The sequence below is a fragment of the Fukomys damarensis genome, unplaced genomic scaffold, assembly GCF_012274545.1.
Source record: "Fukomys damarensis isolate Sample0158 unplaced genomic scaffold, DMR_v1.0_HiC HiC_scaffold_24, whole genome shotgun sequence".
Lineage (NCBI taxonomy): Eukaryota > Metazoa > Chordata > Mammalia > Rodentia > Bathyergidae > Fukomys > Fukomys damarensis.
Genome location: NW_022900936.1, coordinates 56666852 through 56683236, shown reverse-complemented (window position 1 = coordinate 56683236; position 16385 = coordinate 56666852). Strand labels below are relative to the sequence as shown.

Below are 16385 nucleotides of genomic sequence, written 5' to 3'. Positions count from 1 at the left end.
TTTAAAAAATCAGGTTCCAGAGTTCTTGGATCTTAAACAAAAGAAAAAGACATAGATTAGTGAATGCTCACCTCCTAAAGCCCTGTCTGACTCACCACATCCCTCTGAGAGGTGCTGCACAAAACCCTCACTGCTCTCCACAGCACAGCCTCCTGCTGTACTTAGCTGGGTAATGCACTCCTACCCCGAATTTCACAAACTAAGCTTAGTGTTTTTAAATTTGAGGTAAATACTTCACTGAGTAAGCCTTCATTTGTGTCTGGATTCTTTCCCCCAATTGTAGATTTGAAAAATTCATCTGTGTCATTGCATATATAGTAGTTGTATTTCATTTTCACTGTTGTGTGGTATTCTAGTCTGTAATGTTGTGTATATTACAGCTACTTACCTATTCTACTGTTTTAAAAGATTATTTTCTTTATTGGTACATAATGTTTACATTCCCAGTATGGAGTTGGAACATGTATGTAACACATTTTAATCCCTTTATTCATTCCCTTTCCCATCCTACCGCTTAATAGGCATTTGTCTGTTTTCCAATTTGAATTTTTTAAATAGTAGTATTATAAACACTCATATATGTCTTTTCATAAGCACACATACACCATTCTATTAGATTATGTTTGATTTTTTGCTATATACTTTCCTATTGCTTAAATTTTAAGTTATTCTTATATCTTTTTTTTTTTTTTTTGGTACTGGGGATTGAACTTGGGTCCTTGCTCTTGAAAGGCAGGCCACCGAACCACTGAGCTAAATCCCTGGCCCCTTCTTATATTTTTTTTATGTGGGTAGATAATATTTTACTGTTTCTTGATTTGTTACATCTGAAAGTCTTGGTCCTAGATTTTATAAAGATTAAATGAAAAAAAGTTGTTACATATATCATTCTCAGAAAATGTCTTAAAGGTTCTCCTTGAAAACATTTTCTAAAGAAATTCTAAATTAATCCAAGTAAAGGTTTCAAAATACATGAAAAGGATAAATAACTTATCAAAAATGTATTATTGCATAATAAAGCAAGGCTACAAAAATTGTATCTCTGTAATATACAAGTCAGATATACATGGAAGAGGAATGTAGATTAGAAAATGAGATCATAAGGAAAAGGGAGAATTATGTTAAGATATGCATGTTGGAAAATTTAAGAAATTGACATTAAAATTATGAGAATTTGTACCATCCTTGGAAAATTAGGAGAAAACAGCAGAATAATAACCATAGGTGTTACTTTTTTAAAGTAACTAAAGGATTGTTTAATGAATGACAGGATAGGAAAAATTACAAAAACAAAATATGAAAACCAGGAATGAAAAAAAGCTCTTTTACATAAGAAATTACAATGTTCAAATAGATTAAAAACCCAGAAGCTAGAGATTTGGGACACAGATGAGTGAACAAAAGAGGGGGAAATATCCCTCCCATCATGAAGTTAAAAAATAGCTTTAAAATTCTTTACTAAAAAAAAGAAATTTGCTTTAATAATACTTTTCAAAAAAATAAAGAGTTGCATTTAAACTTTTCAGACAGATATAAATGAGTATTCAGAATTAATATATTACATTGACTATATTGGTTACCAATGTTGAGCAAAAGAAGCAGGATTTTCAATAAAATGAGAAAAAGGGGTATAATGTAACAAAGAGCAGGTATCAACAAAAATGAATAAAAACTGAAAAATATGGGAACTTTTTCTATAGGTCAACTCAACAAATGTGTGGCATGATTTACTATCTCAACAGAAGATAAAAGTAAACACAATGTGGATTTTAAAATAAGGGCAAATGATATAACAATAAAAATAACAGGACAGGGCCAAGGATTTAGCTCTTTGGAACCTCACCTTCTTTGCAAGCCCAAGGGCCTGAGCTCGATCCCTGGTACCAGAAAGAAAGAAAGAAAGAAAGAAACAAACAAACAAAAAAACAAAAACCCCCAAAATACAATGTTATAAACATAATAAACATTTGAAATCATACAAAATAAATATATTTCTGAGGGCAACAAATTGGTCCTAATTTTTTAAAAAATCAACAGATTAATAACTATGAAAGAAATTCAGTTGAAATTAAAGGTTTCCTATGCAAAATAAGGCACAGACTTCTGAAGATAATAAAGAATAGAAATCACTATTTTAAATATATGTTCCCAAAAGGAGAAATATATAATCATGTATTTGTTTCTTTGAAGCTTGTGTTATGTTAATTTCAAAGCTTGAAAAGGATAATACCAAAAAAATGAAATTATTATCTAATTTTACTTAAAAACATATAGAAAAATAATTCCATAATAGTTTAGCATTAGAAAATTTATCAATATATTTTCTTATACAGAAAATACAAATGACTATCTCAATAGAAAAATTACTTCTTAATTTTAACAACCTATTTATAATGACACTAAAGGAAACAGGAATAATAAACTTTCCAACCCTCAATAATATGCTTAATGTTCAAATTGCATCAAATGTAATACTTAGTAGAGGATTTTATATACTGTCTTTAAATTCAGAAACAAGCAAAATATTTTGTTATCTTTGTTATGTAACATTGAAAAAGAGATGTAAAGATTGGAAAGGAGAAAGTCAAGCCACTGTTATTTGTAAGAGAGATGAACATCAGCATGGAAAACTGTTAGAATCGAAAGAAAACTTTGAATCACAGAGTTTACCATGGTTTCCACACACAAGTTAACATTTAAAATTCAGAAATTTCCCTGAACCTCTAACAACCAGCCAGATTTCATTTGAAAACAAAAAAGATGTTATTAATTATAGTGAACAAATGAAAAGTACCATGGAATTAGCTCAGCCAAAATTACACAAACCTACAGAAAGACATTTTTTAAACTTCCTGAAAAGATTATCAGAAAGACTTGAAAGAGTGGATTGCATACCTGTGGTGGTGGTGCTGGGGAGGGTGATTGCACTAACAAGATATCAGTGGTCCCCAAAATCTCTACAGTGAAAGTCTCTACAATGATAAATGGAAATGAAGAAGGCTCAAGAAAAAGAAACATATACCATGTTCATGGATTGATCTAATTAATATTGTCAAAATGTCTATACTAACCAAAGCGATCTGCAAATTCAATACAATTTCTACCAAAATAACAATGACATTCTCCACAGATCTAGAAAAAGCAGTCCTAAAATTTGTTTGGAATTATAAACAACACCAAATAGGCAAAACCATCTTGAGCAAAGGAAACATACTTTTTGACTGCAAAACATATTATAAATGTGTTTTAATCTAAACAGCATGACAGTTATGTGAAAGAGCCACATAGGCCAATGGAACGGAGTAGAGATGCTAAACTTTCATAAATATATATGCAACCAATTTTCAACAAAAGTGCTAAAGACATGTCCTGCAAAAAGAATAGCCTTTCTAAGAAATGGTGCTGAGAAAAAATGGATATCCACATGCAAGATAATGATACCAGATCCCCATTTCTTACCAGTTACAAAAATCAGCTCAAAATGGAATAAAGACTTAAGAGTAAGACCTGAAATTATGAAACTACTAGAGGAAAAATGAAAACTCCTGCTCAGGCCATTGGATTGGGCAAGAAATTTTTGGACAAGACCCTAAAAACACAGGAAACAAAAATAAAAATGGGCAAATGTGATGATATTGAATTGAAACATTTCTAATCATCAAAAGAAATAATCAACAGAGTGAACACAAAATTTATAGAATGGGAGAAAATATTTGCAAATTACCCATCTGAGAAGGGGTTAATATTCAGAATACATTTTGATATATTTTGATATGTTTGATAGCACGAAACAGATAATCTGGTTTAAAAATAGATGATAGACCTAAATAGACATTTCTCAAAAGAAGATACACAAATGGCTAACAGGTATATGAAAAAATTTAACATCACTATCAGGAAAGCACAAACCAAAAGCACAATGAGATATCATCTCACTTCAAGTAAGAATAGCTACTGTCAAAAATACAAAAGAAAATGTTCCACATCACTGGTCATTCAAGAGATAGAGATGAAAACAACAACGAGATTCCACCTCACCCCACAAAGAATGGCTGCTATCAAGAAATCAAACAATAACAGATGTTGGCAGGGTTGTGGGGAGAAAGGAACCCTTCTCCATTGTTGGTGGGAGTGCAGACTGGTGCAACTACTGTGGAAATCAATATGGAGATACCTCAAAGAGCTGCGACTAGAGGTTCTGTTTGACCCAGCCATCCCTCTGCTGTGTATCTTTCCAAAAGAATTAAAATAATCATATCACAGTGACACATGCACACCTATGTTTATAGCAGCACAGTTTGTAGTAGGTAAAACTTGGAAACAGCCCATTTGCCCATCAGTTAGAAACTGGATAAATAAGATGTTTTTCTATAAAATGGAATACTACTCAGCCATAGGAATGAGAAAGTAGACTCATTCATAGGAAAATGGGTGCATTTTGAGGATATACTCCTAAGTGAAATAAATAAGTCATACATGTGTAAATACCGAATAGTTTCTCTGGTGTGAAAAACTAAAATAGTACTCAAGATCCTAAAGGGATAATTAGCAATGTGAAATAGGAAGAAAAGATCTAAAGGTGTAGAGACAGTGGGAAGGGTAGGGGAAGGGAAATAAGGGAAAGGCAAAAAATGTGAGAAAATGTAAAAATGGAATTAAAGTGTTGGTAGGTAGGGAGTGGAGGAGGGGGTGAAGAGAGGGTGAGAAAAAGGGGAAAAAATGAGAATCAAGACCTGTCCTGTAAAGGTACAAGATCCCAGTAATGAATGCAACTGTACTGTATACCTAGAATGTACCAATAAATTCAATTAAAAATACAAAAGATAATAAGGTTTTGTAAGAATGTGGAGAAAAGAAAATGCAGTGCATGCACACTGTTGGTAGGAATGGAAACTAGTAAAACCAGTATGGAAAACACTATGAAGGTTCCCCCCCAAAATTAAAAATAGAACTATTGTATGATCCAGTTATACCACTGTGGGTATATTTTCAAATGAAATGACAATGGCATGTTATAGAGACATATTCACTCCCTTCTTCACTGCAGTACTATTTACAATATCCAGAAGATGAAAACAAACTAAGGATCAGCCAACTGATGAGCAGACAAAAAATATACTGTACATTTCAAAAATGGAATATTACTTATCAAAAAAAATGGAATTCTGTAGTTCACAATGATATGATTGGAACAGGAGATCATTGTTAGGTCAAATAAGCCCTGGCACAAGATATGTACTACATGATATCACCCATATGTCAAGTCTAAAAAAATTAATTCATAGAAATTGTGTGTAGAATAGTGGTTATGAGGGGCTGGAGAGAGTAGGGATAAGGAGAGGGTGATCAATGAGTACCACCTCACGGTTAATAGTGGTAAGAAATCTAGTGTGTTTTGACATGAGTGGTTATAGATAAAAATAATTCATTATGCATTTCAAAACACTAGCTAAAGGAATTTTTGAACATTTTCACCATAAAGAAATTGAGTAACTGATATGATTAACCTGATTTAAGCATTGCATATTACATACATTTATAAAACATTAGTTGGTACCCCATAGAGAGATTTTATATATATATCCATTAAAATAATTTTAATTTTGAAAAGATTTAAAATTAATATGAAAGAGAGAGGACCAGAAATCTGGAAATAGGCAACTTATAAATTTGCATGCCCCTCTGAGTGGCATGAAAAAATCTTATGACACCTCACTCTGTCCTGCCTACAGTTCATCTTTTGCCCACTGTCTACACTGTAAATGTTACCTATCCATTAGACATTTACCTGTCATCTGGGTTATCAGATTATCACAGTATCATTTCATCTGAATATATTACTCACTAGTAGTATAGCCAAAACATCTCAATACAGTTTGAAAACACATAAGAAAAAAGTACAAAGGATTAAAACATTTTAAATTCTAGATAAATTTACAAAACAGTACCTTACTTAATACCTTTAAAAGATACTAGAATATCAATGTCTTATTTTATTATTTTTTCTTTTTATTGAGTTTATTGGTACAATCTAGGTCTGCAATACAGTTACATTCATTACTGGGATCCTATACCTTCACATGACGGTTCTTGGTTCTCATTTTTTCCCCCTTGTCACTTCCCTCCCTTCACCCCCTCCTCCCCTCCCTATTTACAAACTCTTTATTTCCATTTTTTCATTTTCTCTTTTCCCTTATTTCCTTTCCCCTTCCCTTCCCACTTTCCCTACACCTTTGGCCCTTTTCTTCCGATTTCACACTCTTAATTATCCCATTAGGATCTTGTTCAATGTCTTATTTTAAAACCATATGGCCAGAGGTAACTCAGTGGTAGAGCCCTTTCCCAGCATCTGTAAACCTCTGGGATCCATCCCCGGCACAGAAGAAAAATAAAAACAAAACCAACCAACCAGTGAAATGAAACAAACAAATAAATAAAAAGAAAGAGTCAAGTATTCAGCATACATTTTAATTTGTACAGTGTACTTCAGTGTAATCAAGTAATTGATGTGGGGAAAATTCTCTTCATATAAATAATCAAGTAAAAAGAATTTTTATAGCAAAAATCCAAAATAATGTACATATGCCTTATTAAGCATTATTTTCCAAATAATATTAAATATATTTCAGGTGTTAAAAGTTAATGTAACCTCATTTGAATCTACTACTTCATGGAATTAGATTACATACAGCTTTCTTTCCATTTATTTCTAAAATTATCATTACTGCTATCAAAAGCATGATTGAATTTGAACAATTACTTTTAAATTTGAAGAATACATACTAACACCCCCCAAAAAAATCACACCCTACCAATTACCTCTGTGTTCGATGACAAGGGTTCAATAAGGGGTCCGCATGAGGCTGCTGTGGGGATGGTTCTGGTACATTGTCTGACCTAGAAATACAATGACACTGGTGTATCCTTAAAATGAATTCAGCCCAAACACTCCCCCTCATGGCAGGACATGGTAAAGTATGCTGTAAATTAAAAAATTGTAAGGTTCAGATTCAAATTTTCTTGAGATTCAGATATTAGTTGAAATGACACCAGAAGCCATGGAACCTACAATAGCCCCACAGTTTCTTTCAATCATACCATTCTGTTCTATTTTCTGAACAGTAGTTACTGTCTGGTATTTTCTTATTTCCAATTATCTTTCCATGGTCTATTTCTCTCCACTAGGATGTAAGGTCCTAAAGGCAAGAAACTCAACTATTTTGATTGTGACTGTCAATATAGAGGCACTCAAGCTGCATTTGTTGAGTAAATGAATGGATTTTTTTATTACATTAGGCCTGTAGAGTAATACCACTTTCACTCCATTATGGCTTAGGCAGGTACACTTAGCTCAGACATCCAGACTCCATGTTTTCCACCACACAGTAAGTGGACTCCTTCCCACTAGTTGCCTGGGGACACATGCTATATCCTAAGAATCTGAAACTCAATTTACCATAAACATGAATTATTACTAGCACTCTACCTTTCTCACAATCCTAAATATTATTTCAACAATACGCACTTGACTGTGTGATCTAGCAAGTATGTTCAGTTTTTTGTCAGGGCTCTTTTCATGACGGTTTTTGGCAGAGTTCTTAGAGGTTTTTTAAATATTTAAAGCTTGTTGATGTTTACCCACCTTATCTATCACAAAAAGGTAGTACTATAACTTACTCTTTCTTTCTCTGAACAATACAGAAAATGATGATGATAATAAGCACAACAAACAAAAAAATGGGTATAATGACGATTACTATTGGAGTAGAACCTGAAAAACACAAATGAGATACATGTTCTTTGTGACTTTCTTTTCTTATACTTTGTACTACCATATCATACCTGTAATTAACAACACTTTTTTGATTTATCAATGCTCCACTGATGTTCAAACTTATCAGACAATGTGCCATATTCCATTTTATGAGAAAATATACCCATACCTATATATTCAAATTGCTATATGTTCTTCAAAGATTAATGTGTATAATATTTAATATAATCCTATCATTCCCAGGTATAAGAAAAAAGAATATAACCACATTAATATTCAGAAAATGGTGAAGCAAAGTATAATGTAGTGACTTGATGACTATATTACTATTATGAAATTCACAAAAAGCCTATAATAACATCAGAAAATAAATACATAATAAATAATGAAGATTATTGTGATAAGCACTTTATAAAGATTATTTACATTACCTGGGTGATTATACTTATTAGGTACAGATGCGGAAATGGAGTCTCTGTAATCTTAAGGAAATCACACAAAGATACCAAGCAATTAGGAAATGTTTCTCAAACTGAGAAACAAATTCAATTCTAATTCCAGAGTCTGTACTCTTACAAAAAAAAAGTGCAAAAGTTTTGAAAGCAACACTTTCAAAGATAGCTACTTTGACCAGTTTTCTCAAATTGTATTATAGAAACCTCTTTTATCTGTGTAGACTTCTGAATATAATTGATATTATGCACTATGACTTAAACATAGTAAAAGGTCTTCATTATGATTGTCAATGATTACTGCTAGGTATAATAGAAAAAACATGCATATTTCATGTTGGCCCTTAAGAAAAGTTACACTTACATTAAATGCATAAAATATTGTTTTGGATTCTTAGTTCTTGCCGTAATTTTTTTTGTGTGTGTGCTCCTAATTTCCCTACATACAAATTCTTAATTTCATGCTAATAATAATTTCCACTTTTAAATTTGCTGCTTTGAATTTTTCATTATCATTGAAAGAAGAGAGACATCTTCACTCAAATAGTATTAGGAAATTGTATGTGTTTTTATTCAAGAACTTTGTGCCCCTTACTTTTGACTGCTCAGACATTATTTTGCCTTAGTTTTTAGTTTTTACTGATTTTCTTTTTCAATGATATACTTAGAATGACATAGCCATTCTAAATAGGCAGAGGAGACTGAATTAAAAAAATAATGCAAAAATGTCACATCCTTGAAGTCAACAACGGCAAAACATGGGCAAAAGAAAAAAGAAAAAGTCTATATGAGATTCCAAAAGAAGTAGGAATTAATTTCTCTAATATTTGTGATAAAACAGAAGAAAGAACAATATCATTCTGAATTGATATAGATTTCAAAAGAATTAGGAATTAATTTCTCTAATATTTGTGATAAAATAGAAGAAAGAACAATATCATTCTGAATTGATATTTGTATTTTAAAAAATGAAATTTACCATAATAACACAATAATATATAATAATACCATAATAAATATAATAATAGCCAAGAAATTATAAGAGATACACGTGCTATTTAATTGGCATATTCCAATTTCATGAGTTGGGGAAATTTACCAGAAAAAGAGCTTACTAACTTCAATTTCAAGATAGATGTAACAAGTTCTGGGAAGTATGTGGAGGAAAAGGAACTATTTTCTATTGTTGGTGGGGATGTAAACTAGTACAACCATGTGGAAATCAGTGTGGAGACTCCTCAAAAAACTATAAATAAAAATTCCGTTTGACCCAGCTTTCCCCTTCAAGCTATCTTCCCAAAAGTTTAACTCTTGATAGTTTAATTCTATGATAATTTTAACTATTATCATATTACAGAGGTACATGTGCACCCATGTTTATAGCAGCACAATTTATAATAGCTAGATCTTGGAAACAGCACATATGTCCATCAATAGATAAGGAAATGGATAGATAAGGAAATGTGTAGTATCTATGCACAATGGAATACTACTCCACCATAAAGAAAGGTAATCTTGAGGCCCTGGTGGGTAAACGGGTACAACTTGAGAATATAATGTTTAGTGATATGTCTGACACAAGCTCAAATATCTCATGGTTTCTCTTATATGAGAAACACAATACATAAACACACACACACACACACACACACACACACACACATACAAATAAAGAGCAAAATAGAAAATAGATAAATAGGAAGTAAGGATATGTTCAAATAATTCCCAAATTACTTATTCCATTGTTTCAAAAACATTTTAGTATATATCCTAATTTGTTACATTAATGCTACTGATTTCTCTTAGTCCACCGAAAAGAAATTTTGTGCTATTATCTGTTGTTTCTTCTTTGTAAGAGAAAGTCTTTTGTGTGTCTTGTTTCTTGAGTAACTACTCCGAAGGTAATGAAACATGGAGTTTTAACTGTTGTTATACTCTTATCATTTCGTTATGAAATTTTGTATTATTTTTCATAAAATAATAACTGCCAAAGACAGACATAACACAAATGTTTATATTTAATTTTTCTTGGCTCCTTTAAAACTATAGTAATAAAAATAAAAGATTCAAATGTAAAACAACATTACCAAAGGGTGACTTTCAACAAGAAGAAATTGTGAAGAAAAAAAACTTTCAAAAGATGTGAAGGGCACAAAGGAAGGAGCTGTGAAGGTGCTTGATTAAAGAGCCTGCAGCACGGCGGATTCACAAGGTGAACTCCACCTGCACAGAGCACTGAGAGCCACTGCAGAGCCTGAGTACTCTGAGGACAGATTAGGGGAGTCAGTAACAGGATTAAGGTTGTAACGAAAAACAAAACAAAAAAGAAAGTAAACTCGTAGTTACTGGGGAATGCGAACATCATTCATTGCTGTTTATTGAATTTTGTGACTGAAAATAGGTACACAGTTTCTCACTGTAGTGATATCAATGTTCTGTAATTAGTGGTGATTAGTGTACAAGACTATGGGGACATTAATAACCACTGAGTTGTAGACTTTACTATAGTGAGCTTTTTGTTATGTATTTTTCTCAAAAAAAATCCTCCCCCAGGGCCGGAGATTTAGCTCAGTGCTTCCGCTGCCTGCTTCGCAAGCACAAGGTCCTAAGTTTGATCCCTGGTACCAAAAAAATAAAAATAAAAATAAAAATAAACCCAAAAAGAATGTTTATCTGGGGGTAATATAAATGTTTTATATAAATATATTAAAGTAATTGAATTGTCTACTTTAAATTGGTTAATTGTATGCAGCTTGTATGTGAACTCTATGTCAATACTATTGTTGTCCCCCCAAAACCCAGAGCCTTCATTGTATCTATAATTTTTCATGTATAAGGTCCAGTGTACAGTAAAAAAGTATAAAAATGTAAAATTAGTTTAAAACCATGAGAAAAAAATAAGAGACCTGAATACTAATATATCTAATTTAACAATTATTTCCACTCAATATACTTTTAGAGTCCTAGAAAAAGAAATGAGAATTGGACAGCAATAACATTTGAAGAGACAAGAATCAAACATTTTCCAAAAGTGTTGAAAGATAGTAATCTAGAATCAAGAAGTCTAGGAAACTCTAAGCTAAATTAATAAAAAAGAACAAAATATTAAGGAACATAATAATAAAACAGGTAAAAAACAAATACAAGGAGAAAAACTTATGAACAGCAGGATTGAGGATAGAAGAGATATGTTTCTTTCAAAAAAGCACCAACAAAACTAAGACATGTCTTTTAAAAAGAAGTAATGGAAGTAGAAAGCCAATAGAATGGCTTTGTCACATTGATGTAAAAAAAAATCTATCCAAATTGAAATTATGATTTTTTTTCAAAATTTTCTTAAAAAATAAAAGCATTCTTTGACAAAAAAAATTGAAAAAATTTCATGTCTGTAATCTTGCATTAGAAACAAAAGAGAATTCTTTAGGCAAAAGAAAATTTATTCCAGAGGAAAGTTTGAACATGGGAAAAGAAGTAAAAAGTAACAGAAAGGACAAATCTAAATGAATATTAATAAAACAATTAAAGTATCTCATATTTAATTAGATGTAAAGAATTAAAATGCACAAGCAGTAGTGCAAAGAGTTGATATAAGCTCATTGCATTGTTGGGAAATGGTAAAAGTCCTAAATTATTGGGCTTTAATAAGTCATGATGTATCTAAAAATCTCTAAGTCAGTGTCTTGGAGAGGAATAAAGGAATGTATAGTTAGCAACCAATAGATAAAGAAAATGAAAGACAATAAATAACAAAATCAGAAAAAGGGAAAGGAACAAGTCAGATGATAGAAAATGAACAATAATGACATCGATTAAAACCCAAAATTAGTATTATTAATAGTAAATAGAGGCTAAAGGTTCTAGTTGTAAAAGATCACTAGGTGGACTATGAAAATAATTATTTGCATACTTTTAGAATTATGCTATAGAAAATCTTATCCTGTTTAATTGTGGATATAAAAAAGAAGATCAATATACAGTTGATAGAACTTGGGAGGAAGGAGAACAAGAAAAGGATGACCAAGGAGACTTTATTTGCTGTATGAAACAAGAGACAGGTTTATCCATGAAGTTGCAGATGTAAGCAGCAAAAATCCTCTGTTGGAGGAAAGAAAGAAAGGGAAAGTTGAAAGAATAAATGAACATAATTTTCAGTGATTGTAACAGAAATTCAGCCTACTGAATGTCAAGATCCATTACAAATATTACCCTGTACAAGAATAGCTGGTTATTTGAGCAGGTTTAATTGGAGATTCTCTTCATTATTTGATTCTTTTAGTCATGCATGTATATTACACTGATTTACATCTTCAGAAATAAATGATTTATTCAAAGATTCGTAGTTGTGAATTTTAAAGAAAGATAAATACTTTCCCTTTATGAGCCATCACTTCTACTTACATTCTTGTTTTTCAGAGAGAGGAACAATCTTCTCTTCATTCTTTAAAGGGTGATCCATGTTCACAACCAGCTGTTGGAGTCCCAAGGACTCCACCATCTCCAAAGAGACGGTGTATGATTTAGTGACAGTAACTGTACCATTTGGGTTTTGAACAAGACGTTCCTCAGGAGGGTTAATTAGGATTTGTGAGGGAAAAAGAGAGATTTGAGGAGCAGGTTTTCCTACAGCTGAATATGAAAGGCTGAGAAAACCTTCAGAGTCGTGATTGAATCGTTGTTCAATTAATTCAGATACAACTGAAGTAAAAATAAGAAAGAAACAAAATTTAATATGAAAGTATATTCTACCAGATTCCTATGCTGTTAAAGACTAGACTCCCCCAAATTATTATATGAAGTCAAAATGTTGAAAACATACCCTTCTCAGATGCTTCTTGTATTTTACAAATCCTGACAATACTATTCTACATGCTCAGTGATAGGCCCTCCAATATGAAAGGAACAATTCATGTCTCAACTTTCATTCAACATTAAATTACATTATTGAAACCCTTAATACTTTAAATGTATAGCAGCTTAGTAAAGGAACTTTATGACATTTCCACTAGCTCTGCAACATTGTTTTTTTTTCTCCCCCTGAAGAATGGAAAATCCTTATTCTCTTAGAATTGTCATCTTTCCACTTTCTGGTCATCTACTATCTCTTTTCTTTCTTTAGTTTTTTCAACTCCCCAGTAAGAAAATGCTAATTATCATTTTAAATTTTACCCACTCAAGGAAAGCCAATGCAATGCTAGGCTTAAAAGAGAGGGGAGAAGATCCTGAACTGTGTAAGAATGGGCAAGTCACCTGATCATCATTAGTTTCTTTACCTTCTGGGTAATAAACACCTTGGCCTGGATCTTTTCTACTATTCTCTCATCCTTTAAAATTGTTTCCTTGGACACCAACCTTAAAATATCATACCCTCATTATTTCTGTCTCAGCAATTTAATAGTAGAGAAAACATTCATATACTTATAATGTTAAGGCAGATTTGTTCTCCATGGCTGCCATGTGGAAACACATTAAATAGACATTTGTAGCAAGCTTCATCTTCAAGTGTTACTTCTTGGATTGTTATGAATGATGAATTGGGTTCAATGATTTTACACTGAAGCCTGCCTATGTATGGTGGAAGAATCTTTTCTCCATATTTACTGCTGTAAGTGCCAATATTTTGTGTCAAAGAGTTTTGAATCTTCTGCCATGTAATTTGCACAATGTCTGCTGGACTTGTCAGATTGCAGAAAATAGTCACATTTCCTCCCAATACAGCTGTCTCATTCTTTCTATATTTTATTCCATGTGAAGGATCTGAAAATAAAAATCCAGTATTAAGAGAAATACATTTTTATTTTGATCTTGTTTATTCAGATCATATCATTTGTCTCTTTTCCTTATACTTGTCATTTTATTTGCTTTTACCTACTAGAAAATGCACTCTCCTACCTTCTACATTGTTGAAATTTAGCTTCTAAAATTGTTTAGTGCATATATTACCACATCAGGAAATATTTTGAGGGTATAAAAATTGAAACACAAACGTGAAATCAGTATTGTGTGCTAGATTTTGTCACTGTTAAAAAAATGCATGAGAACGTCAACTTGAAGGAAATATTTATTTTGTCTCATGGTTTCAGAGTTTTCAGTCCATGGTCACTTGGCTCTACCATTTCTAGGCTGTGGGGAGGCATGGTATCATGATGGAAAGGGTGTGAAGGAATAAAGGTTGCCTCATGGGAACAAGAAGTAGAGAGAGCCTGTGCTGGTGGGCTTCCTCCTTCTTCACCTTTTGTTCTACCTGGAACCCCAGCCTATTGGATTTTGCCACCAGTGTATAAGACAGGTCACCCCTTTCAATTTGCTGCTGCATGTGACAGCTGTCTCTGGAAGCATCCTCACAGAAACATCCAGAATTCCCAAGGCATTTCTCAATCTAGTCAAATTGACAATTACGATTAAATACCACAAGCCATTCCTACTCAATTTGATGCCTAATCACATTTCCTTAAAGCATACTTAATCTCCCAATAAACACAACGTAATAATTTTGCTTATTGTGATATAACTAAAATTACTAATTTATTTCCCAAAGTCTCAACAGTTTCAGCATTGCTGAGTAGTCAAGTCTAAAGTCTCTACTGAGTCACAAGGCAAATTCTTAGCTGTGGACCACTATTAGAAAAAAAAAAAACTTAAATCTTTTCAACATACAATGGTCAAACAAGTTACAATTCCCATTCCTAAATGGAGGGATAGGAACAGAAGAAGGATCATAAAAAAGTAAGACCAAAACCCAGCAGATAAAACATTAACCCTATAGCTCCATGTATGATATCTGGAGCAAATATTGACATGGTGTGAGCTCCAAAGAACTGGTGCAGACCCACCATGAAGGCTTTGTTGGTTGGAGCCCATATGACTGTACTTTTATACCATTAAACCTGAGATGGATGGGTGATGTCTAAGCAACTCCTTTGATACCTTCAAGGCATTTTTTCCTATTGTCCAGGTGCAAAGCATTTGCTTTCTTTTTAATGATACTCATCTCTTTAGCTACCATATCTTCCCTAGTCCCAATTTTACAAGGGCTTCTTTTCTGGTCAAAGCGCAATGTTTTCAAACCTTTCTACTCTGGTTATTACACCACTTTCTCACTTTGAATCTGACTAAAGCAGCCAAGGATACCTATGCCACAATCTGACTGCTGTGCTGACTTGAAATTTCCTCTGCCAGATGAATTAATCCATCATTTAAAAACCATGCTTCCCATAAAGTCTCAGATATGGAAAAAATATAAAGAAGTTCATTGCTAGAATGTAACACAAATGACCTCTATTCCTAGTCCCAAGTATAGTCTTAATTCCCAGTGGAAATTTCATTAACATAGTCTTTTTTGTCTATATTGTACGTATGTCAGTATTCTGGTTTTCTAAGCTCAGACTAGAACTTTCCATTAAGACATCCATACAACATTGTAGAACTTCTCCAGCACACATCTTCAAATCTTTCTAAACTACTCCTGCAAACCAGTCCTAAAATCTTCTAAGCTATCTCATCAACTATAGTCACAACAATGACCCTACTTCTCAATATGCATTTTCTGTGTCACTCAGCTTTTTACTGCTGTGACAAAATACCTGAGGATAACAATTTAAAGGAAGAAAGACTTATTTTGGCTCACAGATTCAGAGCTTTCAGCCCATAGGCAGCTGCCTCCATTGCATTTAGGCCTGATATTAGACAGAAACATTATGGCAGAAGGGCATGGCAGGAAGATGCTGCTCATCACATAGCAAAGAGGAAGCAGAAAGTGAGAAAGTAATGGCAGGCTACCTCCCATGCAACTCTATGACATTCTTTCTAAATAGAGATTTTGAAAGCTTTGTCTTTTCTCAGGACTCTCTGACTCTGTGCTTTCTGGATACCATAGAATGAGCACCTTTTCTCTGTCACATCTTTCTACCATGATGCTTTGGCATCATCACTGTTCTAAAGGAAATGAAATCAGATCATCATTGACTGAAACCTCTGAACTGCTGAAATACATCTTTTCACCTTTAAGTTATTTTTTCCCTTAGGTATTTTGTCATACTGATGGAAAGTTGAAAATCACATACTATTTGTTTAAAAAAATTTTAGGAGGTCACAATTTAAGACTATTGTGAACTTATCTAAGCTAGGGATATAGTGATTATGGACACTGATTTCAAAGATTG

At 32.7% G+C, this 16385-nt stretch overlaps 1 protein-coding gene across 1 annotated transcript; it reads right to left on the bottom strand.

Moving 5' to 3' along the window:
- LOC104866306 (OX-2 membrane glycoprotein-like) lies at nt 1-15888 on the bottom strand. Its single transcript, XM_033768061.1, has 6 exons — nt 15851-15888; nt 13642-13955; nt 12625-12921; nt 6820-6897; nt 2896-2972; nt 1-31 (listed from the first exon to the last, which is right to left on the bottom strand). Exons 1-4 carry the CDS (start codon nt 15886-15888, stop codon nt 6842-6844), a joined length of 705 nt encoding a protein of 234 aa, XP_033623952.1. The 3' UTR covers nt 1-31; nt 2896-2972; nt 6820-6841.
- Nucleotides 15889-16385: the final 497 nt, after the last annotated feature.